At 51.3% G+C, this 26,260-nt stretch overlaps 7 protein-coding genes across 7 annotated transcripts; 3 read left to right on the forward strand and 4 right to left on the reverse strand.

Moving 5' to 3' along the window:
- Positions 1-34: 34 nt before the first annotated feature.
- On the reverse strand, positions 35-2,271 carry BJY04DRAFT_50042 (glycosyltransferase family 2 protein). The gene is made up of 3 exons (XM_073720514.1): positions 1,581-2,271; positions 1,302-1,536; positions 35-1,253 (listed from the first exon to the last, which is right to left on the reverse strand). Exons 1-3 carry the CDS (start codon positions 2,097-2,099, stop codon positions 235-237), a joined length of 1,773 nt encoding a protein of 590 aa, XP_073572006.1. The 5' UTR covers positions 2,100-2,271; the 3' UTR covers positions 35-234.
- Positions 2,272-3,690: 1,419 nt separating this feature from the next.
- On the forward strand, positions 3,691-4,859 carry BJY04DRAFT_187359 (alpha/beta fold hydrolase). The gene is made up of 2 exons (XM_073711035.1): positions 3,691-3,899; positions 3,951-4,859. Exons 1-2 carry the CDS (start codon positions 3,732-3,734, stop codon positions 4,785-4,787), a joined length of 1,005 nt encoding a protein of 334 aa, XP_073572007.1. The 5' UTR covers positions 3,691-3,731; the 3' UTR covers positions 4,788-4,859.
- A 1,234-nt stretch (positions 4,860-6,093) lies between these two features.
- On the forward strand, positions 6,094-8,353 carry BJY04DRAFT_187360 (cation transport protein-domain-containing protein). Its single transcript, XM_073711036.1, has one exon. The coding sequence runs from the start codon at positions 6,623-6,625 to the stop codon at positions 8,306-8,308; it is 1,686 nt and encodes a 561-aa protein (XP_073572008.1). The 5' UTR covers positions 6,094-6,622; the 3' UTR covers positions 8,309-8,353.
- Positions 8,354-10,651: 2,298 nt separating this feature from the next.
- On the reverse strand, positions 10,652-13,906 carry BJY04DRAFT_50108 (uncharacterized protein). Its single transcript, XM_073720515.1, has one exon. The coding sequence runs from the start codon at positions 13,275-13,277 to the stop codon at positions 10,764-10,766; it is 2,514 nt and encodes an 837-aa protein (XP_073572009.1). The 5' UTR covers positions 13,278-13,906; the 3' UTR covers positions 10,652-10,763.
- A 358-nt stretch (positions 13,907-14,264) lies between these two features.
- On the reverse strand, positions 14,265-15,628 carry BJY04DRAFT_187364 (dTDP-4-dehydrorhamnose reductase family protein). The gene is made up of 3 exons (XM_073711037.1): positions 15,411-15,628; positions 15,309-15,328; positions 14,265-15,252 (listed from the first exon to the last, which is right to left on the reverse strand). Exons 1-3 carry the CDS (start codon positions 15,590-15,592, stop codon positions 14,537-14,539), a joined length of 918 nt encoding a protein of 305 aa, XP_073572010.1. The 5' UTR covers positions 15,593-15,628; the 3' UTR covers positions 14,265-14,536.
- A 1,595-nt stretch (positions 15,629-17,223) lies between these two features.
- On the reverse strand, positions 17,224-18,882 carry BJY04DRAFT_50118 (uncharacterized protein). Its single transcript, XM_073720516.1, has 5 exons — positions 18,061-18,882; positions 17,703-18,002; positions 17,607-17,654; positions 17,427-17,558; positions 17,224-17,357 (listed from the first exon to the last, which is right to left on the reverse strand). Exons 1-5 carry the CDS (start codon positions 18,483-18,485, stop codon positions 17,330-17,332), a joined length of 933 nt encoding a protein of 310 aa, XP_073572011.1. The 5' UTR covers positions 18,486-18,882; the 3' UTR covers positions 17,224-17,329.
- A 1,035-nt stretch (positions 18,883-19,917) lies between these two features.
- Positions 19,918-24,187, forward strand: BJY04DRAFT_207077 (uncharacterized protein; the record flags this gene model as incomplete). Its single annotated transcript, XM_073713807.1, has 8 exons — positions 19,918-21,516; positions 21,716-21,967; positions 22,081-22,165; positions 22,221-22,288; positions 22,352-22,519; positions 22,623-23,173; positions 23,226-23,864; positions 23,923-24,187. The coding sequence occupies 8 exons, from the start codon at positions 19,918-19,920 to the stop codon at positions 24,185-24,187; spliced, it is 3,627 nt and encodes a 1,208-aa protein (XP_073572012.1).
- Between the last annotated feature and the right edge of the window lie 2,073 nt (positions 24,188-26,260).

The following is a 26,260-nucleotide window of genomic DNA, read 5'->3' on the forward strand; positions in this document are numbered from 1 at the left end:
TCCAGGTACAGTCTTATACAGACTTATTTTATTCATTCATATCATTAGTCTAAACATTATGTTATCTTGCCCCAGCACATTATTCACTAGACATTAATCCTCTCACTACTGATCGAGTGTCTGCACATCACTCAATACTTCGTTAAGCTCGCATTCCCAGCCTTTCTCTTCACCAACCACTAGGTTAGTTATTCCACTCAACCAGCAAGTCGATCCGATCGGCATAGGAAGAGATCACGCGGGACTTCCCGCCCCAGCACCACCAGCACCAAACCTCGGCTTCCCACTAACCCGATAAACCAACCTCTCCGTTGCGAAATGCATGAAAACCGCCTGCAGTGTCGGCACCGCCCCGAAGACTGTCCCCGCAATCGGAAACACCACCCTCTCAACCAAGAACTGCGAGTGCCACCAGGTCCTCGTTGAGAACCCCGTGTCCGTTATGCCAGCCTCACGCATATCCTTTTTTCGAGTCTGAAGGCAAACACCGTACCACGTGTTGTAGATCGATATGCAGACGTTCATGGCGATGAAGGACGAGAGGCGCAGGTAGGATGTTATATCTAGCGTAAGAGATATGAGGGGGTGGAGGGGAGTTCTTGTTGACCCAGCCAAATGCGCGTATACCATTGAGTAGACGAGCAGGATTGTGAGATGGCAGGGGAGAAAGTGCGCTTCCCAGAGGAGGTGGAGGAGGGCGAGGTGTCGAGGCCTATAAAGGAAACTACGCCAATTTGCTGGCTGGAGAGAACGGAAGCTTTGTCGTGCTGCGAAACCTGAGTCGAGTGCTCCCCACATGTGTCGCAAGGCCTGTCTGTATCGTGCAACGCAGGTATCCAGATACCGCCGGTAACCTTTGTACGGCAGGTCACTGGAGACATTACATTGGCTCGCTGGGGAGTGGATGACGCGGGAGACGAGCGTGCCGGATGTGCCGAAGTAACATTTTAGCATCATGTGCATGTCTTCGCCGATGGAGGTGGGGTCACTGTCCCAGCCGCCGACGCGGGATGCGAGTGTCAGGGGGAGGGAGTAGACGGAGGTTGGAATGGAGACGGCGGAGTTGGGATACATTGTTGAGAGGCCGGCAAAGCTCCAGAGGAGGTCAGCGCACCGGACGAGGACAGGACTGTCGTTGGAGTTGCGGTCGAAGATGATGGGACAGGAGTAGAGGGTGCGGTCTGCTTCTTGGCTGTGGGTGTAATGGAGGCGGCGGATCTCGGTGAAGTAGTCTTGCCAGAGGTGAGTGTCGGCTAGATGGATGTGTTAGCGGAATAGTGCTTGGGCACTGGGTAGCTCACCATCCATTACTTTGAGAACCACGTTAGAAGTACTGGTTTCAAGCCCCGCTTGATGTACTTGCCCGATGCAGCGTGCTGCGAAGGCCACATTGGAGCTTTTCCCTGCAATTTCCGACGGCAACCCTGCTGGGTGGAAAGTTGCTTGTATGGCCGAGAACGACTTTTCGTAATACGATACCAGCTTCTCGGCTTTCTCTGCAGCCCCGCTTTCCTTCTGTTCCATTGCTAGGTATATCTACCCTGGTTAACCTCGCTGGGACTGAGAGTGTGAGTACTTACCTCATACTGGGTGCGCGCTCGTGGATGACTGGCGAGGACGTCAAGTGTAGTGCGTAATGTATCAATGTCCTCGTTGTAGTTCGGAAGTATGATGGCATGCGTAATCTCGGCTTCAGCAACCTCGACAATCCACGACTGGGGGCGCTTCGAGTCCAGGCGAGTGGTGTAGCCAGTTGCAAAAGGGTCACCACTTAGACGAGGACTACTAGGCGCGGAGGAAGTCGGCGTTGATACGTCATTTCGTCGCTTAAGCACCTTGGACGTCTGACTGTCGGCATATGACAAGGCCCATGACAGACGAACTGTAAAGAAAAAGGTGTTGAGATGGACCAGTATTGTGTACACTATGAAGATTGTCTGAGCAAGGTTGAGTGCAAGAGGTGAATCCCCAGGGAGTCCGTCCCTTATTGGAGGGCGTTTCCATCCAGGAATGACATCGACTGAGCTTAGGACGAGTAGAATGATGAGCGCGATGATACTGAAGCCGGGCAAGCAACGAGACGCCCACTGGGCAAACATGATGGCGATTAGTCTTAATGACCAGCAGAAGACGAACCCAGCATACTGGAGATAGAGCCTTTAAGACATACCGTGTCGAGGACGGCGATCAAGCCCCTCCACGAGTTTCCGCCCGAAACAGTATATGAGACTGCAACCACCATCTCGCACACGGTCATCGAGTGACCATTCACGGAGCGAGGTCTGGCATCATGGCGGCTCAGGGATGAAGCTGACCATTGCGAGAAGCTGCTATAGCTAGTAGTTCAGTCCCATGACTTTTGTTTATTGCGGAAATTCACTCAGGATGATCAACAGTGCCGGTGCGCAATTTGTATGATGAATGGTGCGAAACGTGCCTGTTGATCATGAGCACCAGGGCCCTTGCCTAACCCTATGCTTTCCGCGTGGGCGCATTCCATGAAGTAGCAATGGCATTGTCGTTTCAAGGAGCGTATCGCTCAGTGGTATGGCGTAGTGACATGCGTGCCCGTAAACTGCGATATATCGATTGTATTGGACTAGAAGGCCGTCTTTCCAGGAACCCTGCTGAAGAAGCTCTCGTGTGGGCAATATATGCATCTTCATCCCAGCCCATATATTAGACGCTGTGACCTCGAGATATCTGCCGATCCATGATGTACATCACATCGTCAGGGTCCCCTCGTTCTCGCTTTTGGTCGCTGTGATTGGTCCACAACGGTATCCAATAGAACCAGGCTGCAAGTCTCGTGGCCTCAACTTTACGACACCGTTCGATGTTTTATAGCTTCCTCAACGATGATAAAAATTGGCGATGGTAGCCGATCCCCATGAGTGGTGGAGTCGAGTGTTGTAGGTGGGGGGTCAGAACTTTAAGTTGACCAAAGGCCCATATGGCTGGCGGAGTCACACACCACTCTAAATGGTTGATGTCTGTGATATCCGAGGTCGATTTCGTGTATCCGTCCCGATAAGTTAGAATATAAACACTTGAGCACAGACTGTCTGTGTCATGTGGAGGTGCTTGGGCCATGCCGGGTCCGCCCGTGGTGGACGTGGTGGACGTGATTGTTGATATAGACAATCAACCCTCTAAGCCCGAGTTAGTATCCTGTTATAACGTATATCAGGTATCATACCTACCCTTGAACGAACGTTATGTTCCGTTCCTCAAGATCCTACGTCGCATTGTCACAGATGACTATGCATGGATTTCATGAAGCCACTATTCTCCCCCTAGGCCGAATTGACCTGGCTCTTCACACAATGCTCAACAAAGGTCCGCAAAAGACTATCGGTGGTGACAAGTTGGGTTGGCTGTGGGAGCTGAGATGGCCATTTCGTAGAGCTCATGGGAGGGAAGCCTGCCTGATGCCTGAGACGGCCTCAATTCCCAATGATTCTGATAGCCGGATGACCGAGAAACGCTCGAGACGACGGCAGTGGTTGATTGCATCATGGTGAGTGTTTGGGTGAGAACCTTAAACTCCTGAATCCTCAAGGTTACGGGGTAGGCTGCAAAGTGAGCGATGACCTCATCCAATGACGAGCCTCGGCAAGATCCAGGCACGCTGCCAAGATAACATTCTCACCCAAGCAGGTGGTCGTCTGCCTTTGCCTTCCTTTTTCTCATTCTTCTCTCCAGAGAAATCTAGACAACTTATTCACAATATGACATTCTTAACTGCAGCTGAAGTCGTCGCTCATCCGGCCTACCAACACCTCGACTGGAATCTTCCTCCGACAACATCCGGCACTTGCCCTGTCGCGCAAAAACGGCGCGGAGGCCCAATCAATCTCTACTATCAAATCCACGGCAATGGACCGATAAAGCTCGTCGTAAGTGCTCCTGCTACCTAACCAGGAAAGCAGATGCTGACAACATCCCAGTGGATTATGGGCCTGAACGCCGTGCACAGCGACTGGAAGCGCCAAATCAAATACTTCGGCCACGAGCGGTCCTCGGAATACTCCTGTCTGGTCTTCGACAACCGCGGCGTTGGCAAGTCCGATAAGCCTTTATCCTTCTACTCAACCTCCGAGATGGCGCACGACGCCGTTGACCTCCTCGAGCACGTCGGGTGGATTGATCTCTCAGCGCCAGCAACGCGCTCGATCAACGTCATTGGCGCCAGTATGGGCGGGATGATCTCGCAAGAAGTCGCCATGATTATTCCTGACCGTCTAGCAAGTCTAACGCTCTGCTGCACGGCACCTCGCGTCGTGCGGACAGCGCCATTCTTCGAGAACCTGCGCGAGCGCGCATCGATGTTTATCCCGCGGAAGATGGACCAGGAGCTTGACCGGTTAGCGCACTCGCTGTTCCCGGATGATTTTTTGGCCCTTCCGGATGACGAGCATGAGGAGCCAGAGAAGAATTTCCCGACGAAAAGGGATCGGTTTGCTGCGGGGAGGTTGAAGAAGTTGGAGGATCCCGAGGGGTTTACGAAGAAGGGGTTCATCATGCAGATTGTTGCGTGCAACTTTCATCATAAGAGCCCTGCGCAGTTGAAGGAGCTAGGGGATAAGGTTGGGAGGGAGAGAATTGCTGTTTTGCATGGAACGGTGGATCGCATGTTGACTTTTCATCATGGGGAGCTGTTGAACAAGGAGATTGGAGAGGGCATTTTGTATAAGGTCTGGGAAGGGAGTGGGCATATGTTACCGTGGGAGAAGGAGCAGGAGATGAATGAGCTGGTGGAGGGGCTTGTGAAGAGGTGCAGTTGAGGATAGATATTAGGATGGCATGTACCATTGATTCAGCCTTTTACACGAATGATATGATTATTGAGAGACTAACTAAGGTAATTGAATCTACGATGTCTAGTAGTTGAAAGAATCGTCATTTGATTGTCTTCATCGCTGATATCATTTGGCTGACTCCCATCAGCGTCAGTTCTCACAGGTTCAATTGATGATATCGGGCACACCGACATTCATCAAGCAATAGATCTGAGGTGATCATAACGCAGCAATGCCTACAGGGGATGGCTGCCACTACTGATATAAACCATGTGGTCGGGGTATATAGAACTCCTCTATAGAAAGTCTGGGCCCTGTGGTTATGCTGTCGTGATATATAGTTACGCGATGCGACAACCCGAATAGACCAAGCACTGCACAGTGTCCTCCGTATGAGGCTGAATCTTCAATACAACCAGCTGAACAGACCGTCGCATCTTTCAGAATAGATCTGTCCAACTCTGACTTGGTCAACGTTTCACCGTCAGCCTCGAAGACTCGACTCGAATGGACCGACACCGCTGATCCCGGCCGGACAACCTCGGAGCCAGCTGGCGCCCTCGGGAAAGTCCGCGGCAGCGATCAAAACGAAGCTGTCATATCCGGATAAAACGAACGAGGTCCAATCAAGGGCATCACGAGCGCGACCAAAGCTTATGATTGCTGAGTTGAGATGGCGACCAGGATGCTGCAGGAAGGCTGCCAAGAGGAGACCGCTTTTCCTTCTTTTCTCCTCGAATTTCCAGCGACCTGGGCCTGGGATATTAATACATCGCCCTAAGGTTATGCATAAAAAGGAGTAGTTTTTGCTTTTTTTGGAGGCGTTTCATTTCATTTCAATTTTCGGCTTTGACGGAGCTTCGCTTCGTTGGAGGAAGGAGCGCCGAGACTGATGGCAGATGTTGTCAAGGTTGAAAGAGCCGACGCGCACTGATGCCGGCAGTGATGATGATGATGATGATGATGATGATGATGATATTCGATAGTTAACTCGCAAAGTGAAACGGATTTGCTGCAGCTGGACGGATGAGGGAATAAACCTGCTGGGAGCCACAGGTGGAGAGCACCGCCACAGTCCGCTTGCGCTCAGCAAAACCCAGGCCGACAGTCTGGATGCAGCCAAGAGAGATGTTTTCATTTCAGGCTTCCAGAGTAAAAAAGATAACTATCAAGATAAGCACGAGCAAACTGACTAAATCTGCATGGATGATGAGATGAGCTGGAATCCGCAAATCAGAGGCTGCTGATTTTCTTAGTGCAGCATCCCCCCTGTCTTGCTTTCTTTCTCACCCTCCTGCTTGTTTCTTCCAGAACCATTCTCAAAGAATAATTTCATTCCTGCGACTCGAGTACTTTTGTCTGCTCCATCTGCGTCGCCACTTTTGTTGTCTCGGATCCTCTTTCTTCTGGAGTTGTGCCTTTCACTGCCGGGTCTGGTCTCCTCTTTAAGTTTTTGGTCCCGCCCTCTATTTCCTCACCACTCTCTCTTCCCTTTTTCCCTTTTCTCTCTCTCCATTCCACCATGTCTAGCTCTTGCAATTCAATGGCTATTGACATGAGTTTCTGCATCATGACCAGAGGCTGACACCCGCTTCCTCCTTCTCCCTTCTCGAGCCGTTCCGAAACTGATCGGCATTGCGAACCTTCGTGCAGCCCAGTCTCGCGTGGCGGCCGATCATCATTCCCCAACTGTCTGCAGACTATCGAATCTCTCCCCCCTCACGCCGAATTCTCCGCAGAACGTACATATACAATCCGTTGCCATCTCCCGGCTCGTTGTATTGTTGTGACACGACGGCAGTGCCGTCGCGCTTTCCGGAATGTTTTCCGCTATCCTTCGCCAGCTGGCGCAGCACAAGGCCCGCATACCATGGCTGAAGGATTTGCACATGAATTTCATTCTAATCCACTACGTTTACATCATCTCCATGTCGTTGATCTCTTCCATCATTATCTATCCTGGAAATGAGCTCAAGTACATCGATGCGCTGTTCTTCGCGGCCGGAGCTGCCACCCAGAGCGGGCTAAACACTGTGGATTTCAACAAGCTGTTTACCTATCAGCAAGTGGTCCTCTACTTTGTGTCTATGCTCACGACCCCTATCTTTATTCATACCGCACTCGTCTTCATCCGTCTTTACTGGTTCGAAAAACGCTTCCAGCATGTCGTTCGAGACGCTCGCGCCCTCCGTTCCACCCGATCCCGACTAAGGACCATTAGCGAGGACAAGAATTCACAAACGCATGATCGGGAGGAAGCGGGGATAAATGGTCGTCCAATTGTGGTATTGCGCAATGATTCGGGAACGCCCCCACAGGGTGATGGACCAGCAAGCACTGCGAAACCTCCGGATGAGAGCGACTCGGAATCTGTGTCGCCTACTTCCAACGCCAGCAGCGTGAGGAACCTCGAGACTCCTCCGAATCCATTAACCCCACCGAATACTACCGTAAATCGCGACTTTGGCAATCTCCGTGTCCCCGCACCACTTGACCCCGAGCACCACATCGCGTTCTTGGAGAAGCAGAGAAAGAATAAAGGCGCATTGCGTATCCCCAGTCCGAGAGAGTACGACCGTGGTGGTGTGCCAGAGATTCTTGAGGAAGAGGACAACGATGAGAACAAGCTGAACAAAACCGGTACTCACCAGTCTGATCCGCGAAGCCCTCGAACTGTTGATACAGATATTGTTCCTAGCATGGATGGGCCACATATTACAATCAATGAGCCAGACATGCCTTGGACAAGGACGCGACACTCTACCTTTCCCCGCTTGGATACACGTCCTACTGTTCGCGAAACCAAGGAGGAGGATGACCCGTCACCCCTTGCCCGGACCACCACTCGCAGGCCGACATTTACCGGTATCATGCGATCACTGACGCAGGAGCGGGACCGACCTACTCTACCCTACCTCAGCTGGGATGCAACAGTGGGACGTAATTCAAACTTCGTCGATCTGACCGAGGAGCAACGCGATGAGCTTGGTGGTATTGAGTATCGGGCACTGAAGACCCTTGCGGTTGTTTTGATATCGTACTACGTCTTGTTCCACGCCCTTGGCGCCATTTGTCTCTTGCCGTGGATTATGGAGACCCATTGGGGTCAGGTGGTGACAGCAGCTGGTCAGGGCCGGCCGTGGTGGGCGATCTTCACTGCAGCATCGGCTTTCAACGATGTTGGATTCAGCATCACTCCCGACTCGATGCTGTCATTCCAGACTGCAATCTTTCCCCTTCTGCTAATGACGTTCCTTATCATCATTGGCAACACCGGGTTTCCTTGCATGCTCCGCCTCATTATCTGGACTCTGTCGAAGATTGTCTCGAAAGAGACTCCGCTGTGGGAAGAGCTCAAATTTCTATTGGATCACCCTAGACGGTGCTTTACGCTCCTTTTCCCACGCAATGCGACGTGGTGGCTGTTTGCGATTCTTATCCTCCTGAACGGGATAGATCTGATATTCTTCATCATCTTAGATGTAAGCTCTTCCCCTGCTCCTTGATGAATATTGCTAACTTGCCTAGTTGAACGACCCTACTGTGACCTCGCTATCCACTGGTATCAAAATCTTGGATGGGCTCTTCCAAGCTTCCTGCACCCGAACGGCAGGTTTCGCTGTGGTACCGATTGCGGACTTGCATCCTGCTGTTCAGGTCTCCTACATGATCATGATGTACATTTCCGTTTTCCCTATCGCCATCTCCCTCAGGCGAACAAACGTGTATGAAGAGAAGAGTCTGGGTGTCTTTGAAAATGATGAAGACGTCGACGACGATACACAGACAACACCAAACTACATCGGAACTCATTTGCGGAAGCAACTGGGTTTCGACCTCTGGTACGTTTGCTTGGGCCTGTTCATCATTACCATCGTCGAAGGCGACCGACTGGAAAACACAAGCCAGTATTCTTTCCAGATCTGGTCTGTGCTTTTCGAAGTTGTCTCTGCCTACGGTACTGTTGGTCTCTCGCTCGGGTATCCAGGAATAAACGCCTCCTTTGTTAGCGAATTCAGGGTGGTTTCTACCCTGGTCATTATCGCCATGCAAATCCGTGGCCGCCATCGTGGTCTTCCATATAGTTTGGACCGTGCCATCCTTCTCCCTTCAGAATCCCTACACCAGAAGGAGATCGTGGATGCGGAGCGACGTATGCGCCGCCGGGCTTCTAATCTCAGTCAAATGGACTCTTTCGGACGGCAGCAGTCCCAAGCCCTTTCGGAACACGGCCACACATCTGCGCTGGACCGCAACACGGAACTCAATGCAAACACCATCGACCCTGTTTTCCGGCGGCAGTCCACCTTGCGCTCTCAGCGGTCCCACCGCTAATCACCGTTTTATCGTATTATAGAGTATTTATAGACTAGCGTTTGAGCGATCGGCTGTACCGCGTCATTTAGCCACCAATCTTCTTTGATTGTTTTTACCTCTCATTTACTTCAGATACCCGGAGGCTGTGCGATTGTTGCATCTCTTCTGTCTCTCCTTTACTACAACCAATCCACGTTGACTTGGAAGTGGTTGTTATCTTGATTGATCGAAAACCAAAAGAAGGAAACGCACATTCTTTTCCTGCCCCTTCTTCAATTATTTTGATTGCTCTCCTTACCTGTAGATTCGCTGCTGCCTAGTCGCGTGGATACCGCCGGAGGAAGTTCGGTCCAGGCATTCCAAATCAGACATTCAACGTCTGAGCTGGACCTGGGCTAGGCTAGCCCTATGTAATGAAAGATTGATTGTAGGGCTGCATCGAGGCGTACTGTATATGTCAGGGGTATTTTACCAACTAACGATGCCCAGCACTCTTTCCTACAGTTCCTGCTTTCAGATTTCTACCCGACTGTAGGGTGGTTTTTCCGCCCATAATAGGAGCACATTACCCTACCTATAACCTCTCTCTATAGATATGATTCTGGGACTGGGAGTGGTGGTTGGATCATCGATCAGCAAGCACTAACTAACTAACTTATCGTCAGCGTGACTTTTTACCAGACTATGTGCATAAGATTGTACATCACACCTCCTTGCGTGCTGCAGCCAGGCCACAAACCTTACCTATAGTAAACCTTGTTTATGTACATACTGGCTGTGCAGTCTGCCCTGGTGATAAGGACCCATACAGATCCATAGCGTACTGGGCAGTTGCATCTGGCTCTTTCTTACTACGTGTGTTCTGAATAGATTGCCAAAAAAAAAAAAGGCGAATCGGTCTCGAAATCAGGAGTACATACTCCGTATTAATATAATTTATCTTTCGTGCAGTGTATTGTGGGATAAGATAGTCATAAACACGCTCGCTGGAGCAATTCCCATTAATGATAGATGGATACTAGGTAGAGCCCTGTGTAGGGCAAGAAATACTCAGAATCCGTGCCCGATTGGAATGTACAGTGCCAGTAAGGTAGCACAAGGATTCTGGGAGAATATTCTCGATGCTACGGTGACATGGCATGGCCGCATGGCATGGCGTGGTGTTACAGTTCTTGTGACTGGCACGCGGAGCGAGGGGTTCGGGGGTGAGGAATGGAGGGGATGGATGGATCATTCTTAATTGGGTATTCATTGCAGACTACTAGAAACTGCTGAATGGGCAAAGGGAACAGAGATCCAAAATAGCTAGGTGCGCTGATGACCAATTAAGAAACAAGAACAGGCAGAAATAACAAAAAAAGAGCTTGAATATGGAAATAACTATAAGAATCATAACAACATCCAGCGCGTAAGCAGCCATCTAACAGAGCAAAGCAAAGCAAAGCGAGCAAGTAAGCAAGCACGCACGGGTATACTCATAAAATCGTTATAATAAACCAGGCCCAAAAGAAGAAATCACAGCTAGTCGATACTTTTAGAAGACCGGTCTCCGAGCAACGGCAGAGAACCACGGAGCCAGCCACGGATGAAGTAGGCGCAAGCGACATGGAAGGAAGGTCAGGGAGAACAGCAAGCAAGGCAGCTCTACAGTCCCCTCAATAGACTCCCCTCAGCAAACGGGCTCTGAGGCGTCATGTCCAGCATCGGCTTCGTTGCATTGCGATCCCCCGTCGCAACACCATGGCCAATCGGTACCCCCGGTCCAGGAGGCAACCCACCGGTCCCTGTCCTCGCCAGCAAGCTATTCGGAACGAAAGCCTCCTGCGAAAGACCCAAGTCAGCCGGCGAAGCCGGCGAGGTAGGAGTTGCAGTTGGGTGCCGGTAGCGACTGCTTGCGCTACGGGCAGTATTCGAGCGGTTGCGGGTGCGTACTTCCGTGTCTATTGATGGCTCCGGGGGCGCAGTAGGTCGTCGCCAGGTTTTCGCGGGCGGGATTGCGATGCCACCGGCTGGTTCTATGCCGGTGGCGCCGTCGATGAGCGGGCCGCTTGTTTCGAGGGTGATACCCTTGCCTTTGCGGGTGTGTTGCGGCGGTTCTTGGTAGACTGGTGTGAGGTCCACGAGGGGCTTACCTTGTTGGACGGATTGGGAGCGTTTGAGGAGGCTGTCCAGGTCCGGTGGTGGTTGGGCTGAGGTTATGCTGTTGGTACGGCTGCCGGGGCGGGAGACGCTGTATTGGCGGTGTACAGTTGCAGTTGTTGCGCTTACAAGGCCTTGGTTGAAGAGGGTTTCGTTTTCGCGCTTCTCGCGATCTTCGCGCTCCTTCATGGCTTTCTGGCGGAGGGTGTATGTTCGTCCCAGTAGCCCGGCGGCGGCGAAGGGGGATTCGTCGCCGGATTGTGTGGAGCTTGTTTCGGGTTCGATGGCGAGAGACTTCGGGAATGATGATGGGGGTGGGCCATGCTCTCGGGACGGGGCCCTTCGCGAAGAAGATACCTGCCGCGATCCGGAGCGTTCGAGAGAAGCCTCTTCCTTCTCTTCGGCGCCGTGAGTCTCAATGGTTGCTATGAGAGGTTTGAATTGCCTCAGCTGGGGAGGCTCCTCCGGAATTCGAGATATGCTAGGTTCAGGCACCTCGCTGCTCTCAGCTTGACCAGCCCCTAATGTGTGGACCATGTACCAGCTACGCCAAGTCTGAACAGCCCTATACCAGCCCTCGGCAGTCGATTTGTCATTCGTCGCGAAGAAGTGGATAAAATTCTCGGTTGAAAGGAACATGCTTGACTTCTGCTGACTCTTAATAGCATAGCAAATCTTCTTTGGGGGTTTGACTCTGTTGGAGAGGAAGGTCGATGTGGGCGAGTAAATATCAAAATCAGAAAGGTGACAAACGTTCGTCTGTTCCTTTGCCATTTCCTTTTTCTGAAGTACAATCTGCCCGTCTGATCGTATCGTGAGGAAGCGCTTGTCCCATTTGCGTGGTTTCTGGGAGTAATAGATGTGGAATGTTGCATCTGCTGGTTGTTTGGGCGGCACACTCTGATCGTCGAGGAAGGTGAGCGCTTCAATGCTGGGAGCCGGAACGACAATCAACGTATTCTCTGCATCATGAGCCCAAGAGTTCATGACATCTCGAACACATTCGTATCGTCGAATAGGCCGCTCCAGACCTTGCGCTGTGAACGACTCCATCAAGATGAAGCGAGGCGGGTCGATTTCAGGAATCTTCGTGGAAGCAGATACTAGGATGTCGAGCGCTGATGTTGACGGGCTGACACTGAGCTTTAAATATTCCTTCTTATACTGCACAGTAACTCGTCGCTCCCCAGCGTTGACCGCCGAGACAGGCGCATCAATCCCAGGGAAGAGCGCAGCAGTATTCGCGTTTGCTCGCTCGTCTGATGGACTAACCTTTGCCTTTTCCTTCGGACGGGAGATCTTCATTGCATCTTTGAATGATTTCCGCTTCGGCTCGTTGTGTGAGTGGCGTCGGCCTGCATCTTCAGATTCCAAACGGGTCTTTTGCACGCGGGGAACTTCACGATCTGTCGCAGCTCTCCCTCGAGTAGCTGGTCTCTGGTGATCTAACGGCCCCACGGGTGACGCGCTGCAGCCCCCGGTCAAACGGTCCATAGCCGCTTGTCTGTCTCTCTCACGCTCTTCCTGCTCAGTGTCACTCGAGGTGTTGCCGCTGCCAAACAGTCCTTTCGCACGAGTATCCAGTCGCATCGCATTCATGAATCTTCCCCTAGGTTTGGTCACATCGGCTCTGTTAAAATCGTTCGAGGGGCGAGGCGAAGGAGAGTCATCATCGGCAATCGTGGGCTGCGTTCGCGGGGCATACTGTTCGGGCGATCTGGGTAGGAGAGGAGGCAGAGGCGCATCGGTCGCGTTCGGTGTTGAGGGTTTTTGGCGACGGTATCGCGACATGCTCTTCTTGATCGTGGTGTTTGTGCCGCTATTCCAATCCAAAGGATCTTGCGACACAGCTGCTGTTGCGCTCTGATGTGTAGGGACCGGGGGGACTGAGGTGTTTAGCGGAGCCATTCCCTCCTGTCTAGTCGACGCCGCCTTTCTCACAGAGCGGTATCGCGAGAATTTGGCGGGTGCAGGCCCCTGTCCTCCAACCCCCGTATAATCCTGCATTTTGGTAGCCATTGTAGATTTCTTTTCGTCGTCCTCGTCGTCGCAGAATGGTTCAACGTATTCGAAAGGGAGTTGTGTGCATTATAGGGGAAATGTTCGAGGAGATCGTAGGTCGCGTGGCTGTCGCATGCGGCGTTTCAGATCTCCGTTTGCGATCGAAGGTAGGGATGTCGACTAGCGCTGAAGAACGAACAGGTCCCAACAAACAAGCTAGCTGCGACCGTCGTCTTTTTCAAGGAGCTGCTACTGCGGAAGTACTCCTTTGAATGATCGAAATTATGAGGGGAGGCGCTGACTCTGGTTCCCCCTAAACGCTGCAGAAATGTTTCACAAGCGAATGCTCACTTCATAATCGGTGGCCTGACAAAAATCCCAACCGACTAATATTCCAGAGGGCAGGAAAGAAGCAAAAAGCAAAGTCCCAATCTCCGAGTCGACAGGCTCTCGACTCGAGCGAAGAATTTCGATTGCAGCCAGTCGAGCTGGGTATAGCGGAGAATTTAAGTCAGGTACGGACGGGCGAGAGTCGAGCTGCAGAGGCAAGGGGGGTTGCTGCAGGTTAAATGAACTGAGATCTGGTGGAGTCAGAAATACGAACAGCAGTTCGAGGATGAATTCATTGAGGTGCAAATAACTGGGAAAAGTTGGAATAAGGCTGACAGGAACAGGCAGGAGGATAGATTAAATGGAGGAGACGATGGAGATGGAGATGACATCCATGCGACAAATCATTGGGGGGGGACTTTGGGGGCAGCGAAATTACATCGGCTGGGCTTTGCGTCTTTGAGTCTCCATTGACAGAATTTCATTCCTCCTTTGAGTCAATTAATAACAGAAATGCGAGGTCAATGTTCCTGCATGAATCAGATCCCATTGATCTTGGAAGTTGCTGGTCTCTGAGTCCTGACTCTCTGCAATAGTCTGTCTACTCAGTACTGATCGTCAACCTTCGGGTGATTTGCGTCGGTCCGAATTATCGGTATGCGCACAGCGTCTCAATATTTCCAGGGAATAAATAATCAGTTCATTTGTCAGGACTCTGATGTGTTTTACATTGGCACTTTTGCTTTTTATGTCGACTCTATTTATAACCCCCGTTACTTGTCATTGACAGCCATCCATCGCGGCCGCCAGGGTCCAATCCGGCCGGCCGGTCCACCGTCCGTCCCACTCTCATTTCTTCTGTGATTGACTCTCTAGATGGTTTCGCCTAATTACTCGCGTTAGCCCTTGCTCAATTTGAATCAAAGAAGGAGATCAAAATCAGACACTCACCACCACTCAACAAAGTTCACAGTCGAGACATCAATCCCCAGGTCCTTCAACACCTTCGTCGAAAGGTGCGTATCATAAGGCCGCTGTACTGACGCATTGGGGTCATTCCCCTCTTTGTTCCGGATCATTCCCTTCAGCGGCACGCCCAGGATCTCCGCAAACTTCTCACAGATCTCATACTTCGTCATGCGGTCCTCGGACGAGAACTGCAGAATCTTGGGCAGTTCCAGAATTCGCCCGCGCTCCTTCAGATATTTAATCACGATATCGCGAAGCACTCTCGCAACATCCTCCGTGTTCGTCGGGAACCGCTGCGCCCAATCGTCCATTTTCACACCCGCACCCTCATCCTGGGCCTTCCACACCGCGTCAACTAGCGTGTTAACCGCGCTCTCGGAGTTGTCGTTTGCTGTACCGTACAGGACTGGCACACGCACGACAAGACCCATCCCGCTCTTCTTGGTCGCCTCAAGGACGACTTGCTCGCCATCTCGCTTGAGCTCACCGTAGAGGTTTGGTGGTTTTGTTTCCGTGTCGGCTTCGTAGGGCGCTTCTCCCTCGACGCCGGGGAACACGTAGTCTGTAGAGATGTAGACTAAGAGAATATTCCGCTCGGCGGTCAATTCTGCGAGGGTGCGGGTGGCGTCGACGTTGACTCGGCGTGCCTGGTCGGGGTTCTTATCGCACAGGTCCGGGAAGCGGTTTGCAGCGCCTAATCAATAAAGTCAATCCTAGGCCCAAACGCAATGATTGCTAGGCGGGACATACAGTGGATGACAATCTGTGGTCTAAGGCCGTTCGTATTAGCATGGATTGGTCATATTCTCAACGGTGTCAACCGCGACTGCCTCGAAGATAATAGTGACATACTTAGCTTCATCTAACAGCCCCTTGATATGATCTGGCTGTTCCAAATCCGATTTGATGATTGTGGGTGGGTTGGCTCGCGAGAATCCCTGGCCGACGGTGAGGCATCCGGAGCGCTTGAATAGGTCGAAAACCTGTCGGCCCAAGAGGCCAGTAGCCCCTGTAACTAAAACTGTGGTCGCCATTTTCTTAGTGTTTGCTGAAGATGAGATTGCTGGAAAGAAGAGAGCTTGACGCTTGGAAGCTCTGGAGCTTTTGCTGGAGGCTGGCGACCTGCCAGGCGGGACACTAATGACGTAATGGTCGCTGTCTTAACGACCCCCCACTCTATATCAAGCTTAGATTCAATATCTGGAGAATACTACTGGATATTATGGGTGGATTGCCTCTATAATTGTAGTAAGCACTATTCGAGGTCGCGGTGAGCTGCCAAAACAGACACATGGCGGTACGTCATTGCCGTTGCTGCAAGGTGTCAGTACCTCGAAATGGGCTTCACTACAATGACCCCAGGCCTCGGTATCAAAGGGTAGGTTTTCTCAATGTTTTTCCTAAGAAATGGAACTCCAACGCTAGGAAAACGTTTGCTTTCAAAATGGAAATTCAGTGACAAAGTTGGTGGATGAATAAAAATTGAATCATATCACAAAAGAATCCCCGGGGAATAGATCATAGCTCAACGACACCACATCATCTGGTATCACAGCCGGATTATTGCTCCAAGAAACAGAGTCCGCAACCTGAATTGGTGCTTCGAGCATCATCTTTCGTCGCAGGACAGGGCTCGCTTCAAGCCTTTTCCATGCGTAAGAGCAACCCGGGTTGAGCGCGAGGCACATCTTGTAGAAACGCATATCGGGGGTTGAGTCGGTAATTTCAGACTATGTCCAGGGTCAGCTATACATACCCTTTTCCCGGTGTTCTTAATCTCCCCCTGGGTAGTGTATTGTGTTGTGGGACCTACCAATATACCCAGATTGAAAAAGAGACGCCAAAGGAACCGGTTGAGCTTGAAGCATTCGTCAAAGGCTTCACGGCACTGGGCAAATTGTTTGGTCTGGAAGTATAGAACTGCCACCGAGAACCAGTAAGCAGGAACGTGTGGGTTGATGCCGATTGAGTGTTGATACATTCCAAATGCGAGATTCAAAGATTTACTGGGATGAGTTGAGACTTGGCTAAATGCACGCCCAAGTAGGTAGTGTGAGTGGCCATCTGGATCAATGCCTGTAGAACAAATTGATTCGGGTAAGTATGAAGCAGGAGCACACAAGATAGGAAAAGAGAAAAACGAACGATGCTCCACAGCCTTCTTCAAGTACGGTATTGCAATGTCTGGGTCATTCGGCACAGCAAGGTAATAGTATCCCATCATATGATTTGCCCAAGGATCATCTGGATCAGCCTTAAGCATGTTTCCGAGTTCTTGAAGAGGCATTTGAGCTTTGTAGGGCCTATTTCCTTGGCCGGTCCTGCTGTCAGCCACTCGGTTGCAGGCAGGTCGAGATACTGCTGGCAAAACCATGCGAATCGTGCTAAGCGCAGAGGAGCTCGCACTCGCTGGTCTATTGTCAGTTAGAGTTCGGCCATATAATATTTTATGCTCACATTCTTCTCGGGCTGCAAGCCTAGCAAGTATTTTACATGCAGTACTATTTGTGTCAGCGTTGTTCTGGGCAGCGTGGAAAAGGCCACACACCATGTTCTTGATTCGCTGATCAATAAACCCTCACACCCAGGACGAGGACAGTATCCAAGCTCTAACGACTCCGCAGGTACGAGTATTGCCTGCTGAATGTGCGCTCCAGCCTTGATCGACTGTACCCAATTTCTGGGCGTAATAGGCAAGTTGGTCTTAGCCGAAGTAATCAAAAAGTCATTTTTCATTATACGGCTAGCCCCCGGACGATCAGTGCCAAAGATCACTGCCTTGAGGAGGTGCGTAAACCCCTTATCCGAATTAGTATAACTGACAATATGGTCAGGGCAAGTAATTCTACCTCCCACTCGGAGACGTACTCGAGGGGTAGAGCAGTGCTTTGTCCCAGAGCATCGTCCAGTCGGACAACAGGAAGAGATAGATGCACCGGAATGGCTTCGATTAAATCCATGATCCGCTGCATCTGCTGGCGAATTTCAAGCAGCATGCGTCTAGCGGGGTCAGCAAAAGGAATATCTGTGAAACCTTGTTGGACGCACGCATTGCACAGTACTTGATCCAGGACACTTTGAGAGCATCGGAGAAGGCTGAAGGGATTAGTGTGCACACTGATTGCATAAGGCTGAGATGCTTACATATGAACCAACTGCCGTAGCCCTAAAAGCATGGATAGCAACGACGCTATCTTCTTAGCCAGAGAATTGACGACGAACCAAGTAGATTCTGTACACTTCTTCACAATGGATATTCTCTGATCAATCTCGCCGAGGGTAGATTTTTGCTCAACCCCGTTCATCGTCACCATTTTGTGCAGTTCAGAGATAGTGATCGGAGTCTGTTCGACCGCAACGCGGATGGAAGCGATTTGGTTAGTTGTGATGCCTAACTGATTTAATCGATCCTTAATCAAGAGAGTGCTTTTCTGGAGCGACTTGCTGTGATAGCTCATAGTCAGACAAGCCCAAAGAAGCAGCTAGTGCATTCGATATGTACCACTGAAGAGTGCTCATCAAGATCCCCATCACCATCATCTGCGTAATGAGGACCTGCCGCAGATCATCAACATTATGCCGGTCAATCAACGACCAATGGAGGCGGGCTCCAATAGTTGGCCAAGGCTTTGCGGTACGGAAATGACCAAGAGTCCTCTCTTTTAGGAGCATTTTGTCGACGAATTTCTGTAGCATTGGCCCACTGAACATTGCTACAGCTCGAATCTGTTCAATGCACGCCGCTTCCTCCGTATCCGCAGGCTGAAGTTGTTGGACATGTCGAATACCGCTTTGGATCAGATCCAGCTCCCCTTGAAGTCGTTTAAAGTGCTGAGGGGCATCGCGATAGTTGCGAATCTCTGTGGCAACTCTCTCCGCCAATTGTAGGACGCTGATCGGATCACCCAACCCGTAGCCAAAGCTCATTTTGGGTAGCGAGGATGAAATCGTGCGTGGTCTTGATCATAAAAAAACGGGATTCATTCTTCGGGATGGGAAGTGGAAGCAACATGATGGTCAGATTATCGATAATCTGATCGAAGACAAGGACCTCTGGCAAAGGAAAGGGCATGGGCTGAAAATCGGGACTGGGCAATGAAAGAAGCAACCAATACTCTCCCGATAGTGAGTGTTGTTTACTTTTTTTCGATGTGGCATCCTCCGTAGATCACAGCAGCAGGTTGCTACAGTAGTATTTGAATTCAGCTCCGAGGTTATCACCTTGCATAACGAGATGTGCCAAGTGCAACTGCACGAATAGCCATTGCTTTTAAAGATGTCTGGCGTATAGAGCTTGTCAAGGGCTCGTAAGAATTAGTGCATCCTTATCAACCACAAGGCCTGCCGAGGTGGTCGGGTCGGGTCTGATAATACTGTCAAATATCAGAAGACGATTTGACCCCTAGTACTCCACGTCGAGGTTTGAGACTTTCGGACTTCGGACATCCACAGAATAGATTTTCAACACTCATCATTAGCCTGGCCCTGTAGTTGAAAGTTCTGGTGGCTGTTTTGCTGGTGGTCTAGGCTCTTCTTTCCTCGTGTGGTGCGTACAGCCAAGATCTCTCATCTCGCTCGAGCAGGGATCTCGCGAGATCACCCACTTAGGACTCGATCAACATCTTGCACATCCTTTAGAGTATTGGATGAATAAAGTTCTGGATTATAAGTCAATGATGGTGTGGTTGCAAGGCTAATTTCCCTTGAAGTACTGTGTAATGGTGGCTGCGAGTGAGTGTATCTTGAAATGGTGTTCGGAGTTGCGCAGACTAACATGGATATATAACAGGCCGGAGCACCTATGTCACCTTGGATAAGACAACAAAGAGCCCGGTTTTTACTGCCCCGTTGACTCCAAGGTTTCTGAGTCGCAGGAGAGAAGGGACTTGTAAAATCTGCAACCGAGCCAGGCAAGACGTGAGAGCATCAAATGATAGAGGTCGTCCCGTATGCTGAGCGGATTGTCAGGTATATGGAGCCTGCCAAACCCGCAAAGGATATGAGATGCGAGGAGCATAATGGAGACGCCATAAAGCGGGCTTCGGTTCCCAGGTCTGTATTGGGGCAATGTTTCCACTCCAGTCAGGAATATTCAACGGTTGAAGGATCAACCGATATAGTTGACCGAACATACCCGCCAGTATAGCGGGTATACCTTGAAATGAATATACCAGTTGATACAGAAAAGCCGACTTTTTGCGCTACCTCATTTGTCGGTACTGGGAGAACGTCGTATGAGCCGATACCGGCCGGCTGAATAAGCAAGTGCTCCGACGGGGTGTGCAGATCGGCCCGATGAGCGAACCTTTTTTTAAAGTCCTCGTCGCCTCTCTATAACTCAAACATCACCGACCGCGTCATGTCAGGGGCAAGGAACTTCTCAGCCGCCCTTCGGCGTGCCCGCATGCCCAAGCCACGCCTCCTTGGACGGCCCCTCATCTCTCAGATTGCGCCGGCGCCGGCCACGCGCAGCTTCTCCAACGCACCTACACTTCGAGCATCGAAGGAAATCAAGTACACGAGCGACGCCTATCCCAACCTGAAGCGGGATCCCAAGTTCGCCGAAATCACTGCGGAGGATGTGAAGTATTTCAAGGAGCTGTTGGGATCAGAGTCAGCTCTAATTGACGGTGTAACGACCGATGCTACCGACGATATCGAGCCCTTTAACGGTGACTGGATGCGCAAGTACCGCGGACACACGAAGCTGGTTCTCAAGCCGCAATCGAAGGAGGAGGTTAGCGAGATTTTGAAATACTGCAATGGGAAGAAGCTGGCTGTTGTTCCGCAAGGTGGTAACACTGGGCTGGTCGGAGGTTCCGTCCCGGTTTTCGACGAGATCGTCATCAATGTCTCACGGATGAACAAGATTCGGTCATTTGACGAGGCCTCCGGCGTTCTGGTTGCAGATGCTGGTGTTATCCTAGAGGTGGCTGATCAGTACCTGGCGGAGCGACACCACTTGTTCCCGCTTGATCTCGGTGCCAAGGGCTCTTGCCATATCGGCGGAAACGTCGCGACAAACGCTGGTGGTCTGCGTCTCCTTCGATACGGTAGCCTCCACGGTACTGTTCTGGGTGTTGAGGCTGTTCTCCCAGATGGAACCATTATGGACGGCCTGTCGACACTACGGAAGAATAACACCGGTTACGATCTGAAGCAACTGTTTATCGGGTCGGAGGGCACAATCGGCATCATAACTGGCGTTTCTGTTATCTGCCCTCCTAGACCAAAGGCTGTCAATGTTGCGTACTTTGGTCTTGAGAGCTATGACCAGGTTCGCCAAGCATTCGGTGAGGCAAAGAAGCAGCTGTCCGAGATTCTCTCTGCTTTCGAGCTTATGGACGGTCGGACTCAGAAGCTTGTCCACCAGAGCACTGGCAATAAGTACCCTCTAGAAGGCGAATACCCTTTCTACTGCCTTGTGGAGACCAGCGGATCCAACGCTGAGCATGATATGGAGAAGCTAGAAGCGTTCCTCGAGAGCATCATGGGCGAAGGCATTGTTGCTGATGGTGTATTAGCTCAGGATGAGACCCAGTTTCAGAGTATTTGGCGCTGGCGTGAAGGCATCACCGAGGCTTTGAGTCATCTCGGTGGTACCTACAAGTACGACGTTTCGATTCCTCTACCTGAGCTCTACCAATTGGTTGACGACTGCCGTGAGCGCTTGACGAAGCTCGGGTTTGTTGGTGATGACGACTCATTTCCTGTCCGTGCAGTTGTCGGTTACGGCCATATGGGCGACTCAAACCTGCACTTGAACATTGCTGTCCGACAGTACAACAAGGAGGTCGAGAAGGCGATTGAGCCTTGGGTGTATGAGTGGATCCAAAAGCGCAGCGGAAGTATCAGTGCTGAGCACGGTCTTGGTGTTGCGAAGAAAGACTTTATTGGATACAGCCAGAACGACACAAATCTCAAGCTCATGAAGCAGCTGAAGGATCTGTATGATCCGGTGAGTACTGATCAAAATCTCTGCGGATTGCCCATGCTAACAGCTCTCAGAACGGCATTCTCAACCCGTACAAGTATATATAAACAGCACATACCCAATGCATATTTAATAAACCGTTTAAGAAAAGTAAAATGTTTCATAGAATTTCTTGCTCTGTATAGCTGACTCAGCGTGCGTACATTTTGCCCGAGGCGGCTAGCGGCGGTGGTTGCCATGCACTACGGCAGCGGGCTGGGGCTTGTTGTTTCTCCCCAGGAGGCGTCCAGCTGCGGATTCGTTATCCATTGGATGCAGGCCGGGCAATGGAGGAGCAATCGGTAATTTCTTGATCGATTTACTCCAGTCGCCGGCTCCATCTCCCTCCCCTCTCTCATCTCTCGAAGCCGGTTTACTCGTCCTGTTCAGCTCAGCGACACAAAGCTTTCTGCTGGGCAGGAATCAGGTAGTAACTGTGCGGGTCGCCCCTTGTTTTTCTTTTCTTTTGTGGTCCTTGTCTCGTCTCGTCTTATCTGCTGCCCCCGCCCCTGAGCTCCGAGCTACCTGCAAGCTTGAGTTCAGCTTCAGCTTCAGCGACGGATTCCAAGAGAAATGTCGCGAGCCATGTCGGGCGATATGGCGAGTCAGTACCAGATGATGGAGGAGCTGGGGAGTGAGTACTCTCTCAATGCAAGCTCAATTGCTTTGTCTGACGGGTTGTCGCATAGGTGGAAGTTTTGGAACCGTGTACAAGGCCATTGACAAATCCACGGGCGAGATTGTTGCGATCAAGCATGTGAGTTTTTGAGCGTCTCTAACTGGGTCTTCAAACTCAATTGACCCGGCCGTGTTCCTCTAGATCGATCTCGAATCGAGCGAGGACGACATCCAAGAGATTCAGCAGGAGATCTCCGTCCTGGCGACATGCGCGAGCCCCTATGTTACGCAGTACTACGCAAGTTTTCTTCGGGGACATAAACTGTGGATTGTGATGGAGTATTTAGGCGGTGGATCGTGCCTTGACCTGGTATTTACCGACGAGCTGTATTTGGAAAACTGTCGGACTAATCTCGGTTTAGCTGAAACCCGGCGTGTTCAACGAAGCGCACGTTGCAATTGTTTGCCAACAGCTCTTGCAAGGCCTCGACTACCTGCACAGTGAAGGGAAAATACATCGCGATGTCAAAGCGGCTAATGTCCTTCTTTCTCATACCGGGAAGGTCAAACTTGGAGACTTCGGAGTCGCAGCTCAGTTGACCAACATCAAATCGCAACGCAACACATTTGTCGGAACCCCGTTTTGGATGGCCCCGGAGGTTATTCAACAAGCTGGTTATGATTACAAGGCGGACATCTGGTCTCTGGGTATAACGGCTATTGAGATGATCAACGGAGAGCCGCCTCATGCAAGCACTCATCCCATGAAAGTGCTGTTCCTGATTCCAAAGGAATCCGCTCCCCGCCTACATGGTGATGGATACAGTAACGTGTTCAAAGACTTTATCGCACAATGCTTGACCAAGGACCCGGAACGCAGGCCGAGCGCTAAGGAGTTGTTGCGACACAAGTTCATTCGAAATGCTGGAAAGACTGAGGCTCTGCAGGAGTTGATCCACCGAAAGCAGGACTGGGATGGTGGCCGTGGTGTGTCCCGAAACGTCAAATATTATGCGGAATCGCTGTATGCAGTTCCGAAACACCCGGAAGAGACAACTGCTAACTTACCTTCCTAGGAATACGATTACACATCTGAAAGATGACGACGGCTGGGTCTTCGACACAGTCAAGGCACCTGCCATGGTCATTAGAGAGGACTCTGACGATTCTGAAACGGGCTCAGTTGTTCATGACCCTCTCTATGATGAATCTGCCGAGATGGTGGAGAACTTGCGCATCTCTAGCCCGCCAACTCCGTTGAAGCATTCAAATAATAACACCGCCGTTCGCCGTATCCCAGCACCGGACCGCAACCCTTCCTTGCGCCGACCGAAACGACGATCCAGTGGCATTAAACAACCATTAGGTGTGGACTTGACATTCGGCAACAGTCCTTCCACTGTCCGCCAATTCCGACGAGTTTCCGATAAAGCCAGCCCAGAAAACTCATTTGCATCTTATCAAAGTACTAGCACGGATGAGAATGCAAGCCCGAAATCTGTCTACTCCGAATCCAACAGCAAAGAAGCTCAACTCGGACGTCGGGCATATAGCAAGGCGGTCGGACATGCTTGTCAGGAGGTGCTCGGTACCACTGGAGATCAGGAAAAGCGAGAAGCAATCTCTCGACTTGCAGAAGCCTTCAGCGATCTTGAAATGGCTGACCCGGAAGGCCTATACCACATTCTGAGAGCGACAAACGAGAAACTCCTGAGGTAAATACCGGGCCCCTTTTCGGCATTCCGTACTTTGTGCTAACAAATCTTGGGTCAGCGATCCGAAGTTGTCAGGTCTCGTTCCACAGGCTCCACCCCCCGAATCCCCACAAAGGCCTCGTCTCGTTCTTGCACAGAACAATCCACATCTGAAGAGCCATCGACGTCGTCAGTCAGCAGCCGTGATCGAGCCAAACCTGCCGCCACAGAAGGAAAACCTCCCCGGTCAGCCTGTGGCAGGCATGGAGCACATCAAACAATTGTCTGATGTGCTGTATCAACGGTGGTCGGAAGGCCTTCGCAACCGCTGGCCTGGGGTATAAACCAACGCTTTCTTTTGCTGTACAAAAACGGTCACCGGCGTCTGCTACCTGATCTAGTCATTCGCATTTTACGCTCCTTCCTGGTCCGACGCATTAATACCCTCGTTTTCCGACAGTTTAGAGCTTGAATTCTGTGGGTTTTCACTAAAATTGTGATCCTCAGTGTTCGATAACAGCTTGCGACCTCAATGCCCCTGTACTGATATTTTGCCCGCCATTCGGCATCTCTCCAGAACTGGGTTCTGGCTGCCATCTTTGCGATCTTTTCTCCTGAATACTTTTTCGAGCTTGTGATTATCAGCCGCTCTCTTTTATGGGCAGGGGCGTTCTCGTCCTTCCTTCGTTGCTAATTTTGGACCATGTTTATATTGTGAGATACAAGTGGGGTTGGGTGTTTATAGGAGCGCAATTTGATTATGTACATTTAGAGCTGAGGCACGGCGACTGTGCCAGATTTATTAGATATGACAGTTTCACTTGGTGGTTTAGTATGTAGTTTGGCTGGAGCTGGCTGTAGCACTTTGAGTGTTAGTACCTCGTGGGCAGCTTCCTCAACCACGAGCTCCCCAGATATCTATCCATCCAGTCATCCTTGAAGAAATTCGAATCAATTAATCGGAATTTATTTTTATATCAGGACGCAATCCTTCATATTAATTCTCCTCATTCTGCCGATCGGCCCCTGAGCTAGCTGAAACGGAAAGGATACGCGTGGCTAGATTAAGCAAGACTAATTTGACCGCAGTCTGGGCTTCATCTGCGATATTCCCCTGTCATCCTCTTCGCTTTCTTCATCCTCTTTCCCATTGCATCCCCCCGACGTATCTTCATACGACCACACTCTTTTTCTCGCCTTTTCTCGCCATTCTCGCTGCGTTCGCTTCGTCCCGCCCCTCTCACCAATTTCGTCCTTCGTTCGGGGGCCTGCCCATCGTATCGCTCGAGTCGCCTCGCTGGAATGTCATGATCGCACCATCATAGACTCGATACAAATCTCCTGGTTGACCATCGCTCCTGTTCCACGATGGGGGATACACCGGAAACGGAGCGGGCGGAATCCACGCCGGAGTCGTCCCAAACAATCGTGACCTCGTCCAACGCTGCGAATGAGTCCCTCCCGTCTCCTCGGCACATTCAGAGCAAGCGAGCCTCACTCCCTCCTCGTCCTCACGGTGCCGCTCGCCATACGAAGCGCCTGACGCTAAATTTCCCTATCAACATCCCTCAGGGCGCTGCTTTCGACCCGAGCGCAGTGTCCTCCCCGTCCGGATCGATGACGCCCGTGACTCGATCTTCCGCTCGCCAGTCCCCCGTCCATACCATATCCACCCCACCCTTCGAAGGTCAAGATGACGGTACCAGTCTTTTGACGGCTATTGCTTCGCAGGAACGAAGAGTGTTGGAGTTGCGCGAGGAGTTACAACGGGCGGAGACAGAGCTGGACTCATTGAAGAGACAATGGACGTCATCGGAAAAGACCAGGAAGAGGACGGAAGTTAATCACCGTGCGGAAGCTATGCACTCTCTGAAGTCTCCGGACCAGGCGACTGCTCCGGCTACGGTGCCTTCGCACAGTAGGGAGCAAAGTGTCAGTGGCAGTGCGAGTCCGGCGATCGTGTCTCAGGTTAGACTCAGCCGGGAGCTGGAACGGCGCCAGAGCGTGCTCGCAGCCGCAGCTACAAACGGAACTACTGTGTCGGCTAATGGAAGACGGGTGTTCCAAGGATCTCATGCGCGCACTTTGTCCTTGCTTTCTCCCGCGCCAGGGTTTGCGAGCAGCAAGCAGCCCGGATCCGAATCTGGCTCAGACCCGGTGGATAGCGATCGTGTAGGCCGGCCTCCACGATCGGCAACCATGCCATCTGTTGACCGTACATCCACCTCAATCATGGTGTCGACTCCAACCGAAGATATGGTCACCCAGTGGCGCAGGACAATGCCTGTTCCTCCTGCCTCTCGCGATATGCTCATGCGCACTGGCAAACAGATGGCCACCGACCTGAAGGAAGGTCTCTGGACGTTCCTGGAGGACATCAGACAAGCAACGGTTGGAGACGAAGGGATCAATGCGAC

This window comes from Aspergillus karnatakaensis, assembly GCF_047715665.1.
Source record: "Aspergillus karnatakaensis strain CBS 102800 unplaced genomic scaffold BJY04scaffold_20, whole genome shotgun sequence".
Classification (NCBI taxonomy): Eukaryota; Fungi; Ascomycota; class Eurotiomycetes; order Eurotiales; family Aspergillaceae; genus Aspergillus; species Aspergillus karnatakaensis.